The 6,300-nt window shown below is 31.2% G+C and overlaps 1 protein-coding gene across 1 annotated transcript; it reads right to left on the bottom strand.

Annotated features, from left to right (window-relative positions):
* Positions 1-3,328: 3,328 nt before the first annotated feature.
* On the bottom strand, positions 3,329-5,857 carry LOC134260116 (uncharacterized). Its single transcript, XM_062742699.1, has 5 exons — positions 5,808-5,857; positions 5,068-5,204; positions 3,807-3,962; positions 3,510-3,556; positions 3,329-3,395 (listed from the first exon to the last, which is right to left on the bottom strand). The coding sequence occupies exons 1-5, from the start codon at positions 5,852-5,854 to the stop codon at positions 3,363-3,365; spliced, it is 420 nt and encodes a 139-aa protein (XP_062598683.1). The 5' UTR covers positions 5,855-5,857; the 3' UTR covers positions 3,329-3,362.
* Between the last annotated feature and the right edge of the window lie 443 nt (positions 5,858-6,300).

Genomic DNA, 6,300 nt, shown 5'->3' with positions numbered 1-6,300 from the left:
TCCTGTTTTCAAAACAGACTCTTATGTACTTTGTGTTATATGTCATAATCACCAATGATTGCAACACATACTTTACATTCCTTTCAGTTTCATATCAAGGAAAAACCCTTTTTTAAAAACTATAAAAATGAGTCTTCAGGGTTTCCAATATGATAAGAATTCTTGAGATATTTGTAGAAAGCAGCTATCAAAACTGTTGATGTAATATGTCATTTACAAAGATTCCCCTCCCTGAAAGATTAGAGGAAGTAGATCTTTGTTTGAGAGAAATCCAGCCACAACTTAATTCAATGAACTGGAAGCGAAGGAAGTTTATTTTTTTCTTTACATCTCATGATTTAAATTACAAAATGAAAATGTTAAGGTGCAAATGAATGAAATTTAATCGAAAACAAGATGTGTTCGTGAAACACTGATGGCCCTGCATGGCAACTGATGCTGAAAGTTAAAGTTTCTTAAATGCAAGTCGAACTCTAAGACCAGAAGATTAAATATGTTTTTACACAAAGACAAGAATAAACACTTGGAAATGGAATTCCAAGCACCAATAGATCCAAAGTGTATGCCAAAGTTAAAGGTTTTTGAAAAAAGTAAAACTCCAAGGTGAAGAACAAAAGGTGAAAATTAATGCTATTAAGTGGAAGACCTTGTCATAAGAAATTCAGATGTGAGATAGAAATATCTAGTACCAACTATTGAAAAGATATTTCCAAGGTTAAAATCTTACGACTTAAAGTAGGCAATATTCCAAACTCAAGCAGTCAGAATTATTGCTAATCAAAGTAATTATGGGAAGGTCATGAAGTATGAAAGCCAATTCTTTGAAAGAATGACCAGGGTTAAACTTGTTTCTTTCTTAATTTTCGAAAGTGGGTTAACTTTCAATATCAATAATAAGAAGTCAACTACATGTGTATGTTAGCACCTTAAGAAAGGTCTTTTGACAAGGAATATACATGTGAGACAGGAAAGCCAAACCCTCAACCAGTTAAATGTAATGGACATTCTTGTCTTTTTTTTCGGACAGACAGACGATCAAACAGGACAAAGAACTATATGTACTCACGAATCTACGATAACAGGGGTTTGAAAAGTATGTTTGGAACTGTATTAAACAGATTTGGCTTTCCAGATTTAAAGATGTTTAAAGCAAAACAAATAAATTAGCTATTATTCTTCTTCGGCTTTCTTTATGTTGTAGGTTCAATAATCTTGTATTGCTAAATATAAAACATGGACAAATCAACGACGATAATATATATAAGCATTTACCATAACTTACCCGAACAAATACTGATTTCTAGTATAAAACACAGATAGGATGAATGAGTGTATTTGATTAATAAGAATAATATCTAATGATTTACATCGTATTCTACAAAGCCTCTTTTTTCACTGACTTCACTAAAATATGTATAGTAGTTTAGGAGAAACTTCAGGAGTACCGTGCAATAAATTTTTTGACAAGTGCATGGTTTACACCAGATATGGATACTAAAGCTTTGGAAAATTTGAAGTATAAAACTTTACTAAAATCAGCAACATTTTTGTAAAACAAGAATTTCAGAATTACAAAGGATAAGTTTTATTATATTGAATATTATAATAATATTGCACAAAATAAGTGTGAAATAGTGTGACTTTTGAAAGAAACCTGTTTCAAAGAATGCCGAAGGTAAAGTTTGGGATTTTTTTAAGTGCGTACAATTCAAATGTCAAAGTTAGGAAGTCATTATATCGTCACCCAAAGAAATGTCTTGCGACAAGGAATGCACATGCGAGACACGATAGCCAATTCCTCAACTAATTAAAAGTAAAGGACATTTTTTTCGTTTTTGCAGTCAGACAGACAGACAGACAAACAGACTGACAGACAGGGCATAAAAGTATGTAGTAGTAGTAAGATTTGGTTTTCAAAAATTTAAAGATGCAAAACAAAAAGATCATGATTAACTATTTTTCTTTGTTTTACCCTATATCTTATTTATATGTTTATTAATAATATATTACTGAAATACAAAACACGGACACTATCTACGACACCAAAGTATGAACTTTGACCATAAATAACCCGAACAAATACTAATGTCTAGTAAACACTGGTAGGATGATAAATGTGTTAGATTAATAGAAATAAAATCAAATGATTTACACAGTGTTCTTCCAATTTTTAAAACTTCTTTCTTCACTCTTCATTAAAATATCAACAGTAGGAATAAGGGAAATGTAGCATAAAAGTGGTTTAAACCAGACGTGGATAATAAAAATTTCCGAAAAAATTTACAAATTTCAAACAAAACAATATTTTAAAATCAAAACCCATTTAGATTCATGGATTGGGGTGTCTTTTAGATTGATATAACATGCAATTTATAAATTGAAACACATCATCCCAGCCCAAAAATGAGCATAGGTTCTAAGTTATGAAAATTTGCCATTTTCCGAACTTTTTCATTTTTATGCAATTTTTTATGAATTTTGCAGCACATTTTCTTAAAAAAAAAAACCCACAGAGCACAAGTTTCTACCTACCAGATTCGTATATTTCATACACTAGTATCAGATGCATCTTGTGTGAAACAATTTTATATAGGCATGCGAAGCTTGCCAAGCTTGTGCCCGAGGTGAAAAGTATCTAAAATTTGACGAAATTCCACCCAAATTTACGAAATTCAGGAAAACGTTCTATTTCTGCTCCCTCTTGAGGTCTCCGTGCATGCTTTGAACCAAATTTTTGTGCTGGTTTTAAAAGAAGCACCTATTTGAATTCTCAAGTACAAACTATCACAGTTTTAACTGTGTTTTGATTTTTACATCCAATAACATGAATGAGGAGCTAATGATAGCCATACCTTCTCCTCTGTATTGTTTAATGGACTTTTCAGTTTGAGTAATTTCCGTTATCTTAATATAAATCATAGTCATTTTCAGTGAAACAATTAAGGAATGTTTTTAAGTTTTGTGTGAGTTATTGGTGTGTGAATCACACAGACTTGTCACGTAGGCATATTTCATGAAGCGCGCTAGCGCTTCATGAAATATGCCTATGTGCAAGTCTGTGTGATTCTCACACCAATAATTCACACTAAACTTAAAAACATTCCTTATTTTTACATTTTATATGTTTGGAAGCACCGAAAATATACCCAATATTTAAATTTCTCGCTGCCCTATATTGTTATACTTTTACTAACGTCGCTGTAGCTCTATTGTGACGTCACGGTAACGCAGGTTTCTCCGTGTATATTTCTACGCTTGAGTATACACGAAAATGATTTTCAAATCAATTTCACAGTTGGCGTTTTCATATCTTTTATTCAGAAATGAATGAAAAAACTTCAAATTGATGGAAGAAAAGGAAATTAACCATGGTGCTGATTCAGATGATGTAGAATCTGAAAAATGTAAAGCATCGAAGTCATAAAAGTTATCAATAATGTTTCGTGAAAATCACTTTTTCCTGCATGGTTTAGAGGTATAATGCTGAAATTGATCTATTAAATGAATACCTGGGTGTAATAATGGTCAAATTCATGCCTTGTTACCTGCCCATCACCTGTAAATAAAGTTGCATAGACAGGTAGTTTGGCAAAATATTGAAGGGACAGTCACATGACAGTCTCTTTGACTTCAGTATAAAAATATCTTAGAGCGTTTGCCCAACTTCTCTGTGGGAGATAGGGGTAGGTCGTTTTATGACGTTTCAGAAAAGGTCGATAAGAATAATAAGGAATATGATACTAGTATAATAGAAAATATTCAAAAGATCTAGAAATACATGTATATATAATTAATCTGTATATTACCGTTATTGTTGGCGTCGTGGAAAGCCTTGTCCACAAACTCGGCTTTGGTGAGGAGTCCATTCTTGTCCGTGTCATAGAGATTAAAGAGGGCATCCTTAAACAGAAAATCTAGTCCAACATGAGCCGCAAACTCAGCCTTAGTTAAGTGTCCGTCACCTATACGTTAATGGAATAAACTTATTTAACTTAAATTTAGTTTACTTACCCCGGTAAATTATCATTTTTTCAACAAAATAATCCAAGCATGTGTTTTAATATTATGAAATGAACCAAAAAATTAGAATTTTTAACAAATGTTCATCAGCTATGAAATAATGTATTATTTACGAAATATATTGTAGTATAGATTACTTTGATGAGATTCAATTAATCTAAACAAGAGGCCCACGTGCATTATAGGTCACCTGAGTATCATGTAACAACTTTCCAATAATTAAATTTGGTCCGTGTTTTTTAAAAACCAAAAGCCATGAAAATCACAATCTTGAAAGAGGCACCATTGTTTATCATAATTATACTCAAGCAAGCTAACTTTGGTTACTTAATACCCAGAGGTAGATCAGAGTAACCAAGAGAAAATGTATTTCCACTTTATAACCACCGATTGTGCACCCACCCCACAGGAACCACTGACCATGGGGCCACATATTTCAAAATTTTGGAAATTTTATCATAAAATTTATTTCATCATAAATGGTTGATTAATACCAAAGAGTTTACTCAGGTGACCTAAAAATTAATGATAAAATTAATGGAACGCCAATAAACATATAAATTCATATTGGTGAATATATCTTTCATCATTTGAAGATATATCGTTAATTCTGATGATGATAGCAATGCTAGCAATAATTCATTTGATGAACGCATAGAATCAATTTAATTAACTCTTCCATTCCTTTATATTATTTTTCATCCATGTATTCATGCACATGTGAATAGTGCTAAGTTTTATAACTGAATTGTTGCTCACATCTAATGAATAGAACCTTTTTCACAATAAATCAATAGACTTTGTTTACACATATTTCAATTATTTAAATTACTAAGTATTTGAAATACATGGATATTAAAGTAGTACTCCAAAACACAAAAATTAATAAATAAATTTCGATATTTTACTATAAGATACTTTTAATTTATGCCATATGAAGCAGAAAAAACCATTGGATTTGCTCCTCTGAATTAACATAAACAGAATTTTAAAATCTTACAAAATTAGAAATTACTATAGTAGACTGAAACACGACAAATATCTCACTGTCTGTGTCCCTCTGGTCAAAGAGCTTAGCGAGTTCGTCATATTCCAGAAGCCCGTCTTTAGGATTTACGTCCAGTGTCACAAAACCGCTGTCGACTAACTGTTGGAGTTCATGTGTGTTCAGATTGTGATGTTGTCTATAAATTGGAACTATTTTATATAAGGGGGATAACTCATACATACATTTAGTGATTACTATCCATTGAGGTACTCCCGCTTCTCCCCGAAAAAAAGCCCATTACGTAAAAGTGTACTTTCTTCACATAAATCATAACTAAACTATTGGTGTAGAAATATCAACTAATTACGTATAGCTTCAATAAATGACAGGTACGCTGTACTTCTTTGATTTGTGCATAAAACCCTATTTATTATTTCTTTTTTGGGGATAATATTCGGGGGAAGAAAAAAAGCTTAACGATGTAGTATGTATTTATAAAATCTTGATGAAATTGACACTTTTTATTGCCTTTTGTCTAAGATCAAAATGTAATACCGGTATTGACTTTCTGACATCATAAACCGCGAATAAACATGCATTTATATTAAAATAAAGCTCATCATAATTGAATTTTTTAATACCATAGGATATATATTTATAAAAATAAAAATGTCGATAAAAAGTTGGGAAATCAAATATGTTAGAACTTTGTAAATGTGATTTTAACTATTTATATATTTTTCTTTTTTATTTTGATTTCTTTGAAGATTTTAATTGAGGTTTTGAGTTTTTAAAATACTTACCCGATAACACTGCAAGCAGGCACGAAATGACGATCAGGAGCATGGTGTTCTGCAGTGCGTACATAAAAATCAGATTAAAAATCAAAGTCCAGCAAAATTCACCAAGCAAACTGTTCAAAATATATCAATAGTGATACAAATTTTAAAATTACAAATATGTAAAAAGTTATAAGGATTACAATTACATGTACTCTGTTTCACCGTTTGTCTGATATACATGCAGTTGTCGTGCGAATCTTAGTTTTATACATGTACATCGGCAGTGAGGTCAGTGATATAGATTTTACACAAAGATAAGATTTCTATTTTAAAAATTCCTTTTATGGCAATAGGCGTGCAGTAGTTTGTATTGTTTCCTTATTTTTTTCTACAATGTATGAAAATTTAGAAGTATTTGTATATTTTCCATAATAGCTAGAAAACAGCTTCAGAAAAAGAGAGATCTTTCAAGTTAGAAGCCGGAAAAAAATATTAAATCCTTAAATAAGG

This window comes from Saccostrea cucullata, unplaced genomic scaffold, assembly GCF_032062105.1.
Source record: "Saccostrea cucullata isolate Sc308-1 unplaced genomic scaffold, CSIRO_AGI_Scuc_v1 ctg11545, whole genome shotgun sequence".
NCBI lineage: Eukaryota > Metazoa > Mollusca > Bivalvia > Ostreida > Ostreidae > Saccostrea > Saccostrea cuccullata.
Note: the sequence above shows the minus strand (reverse complement) of the source record. Positions and strands in the feature narration are given on the sequence as shown.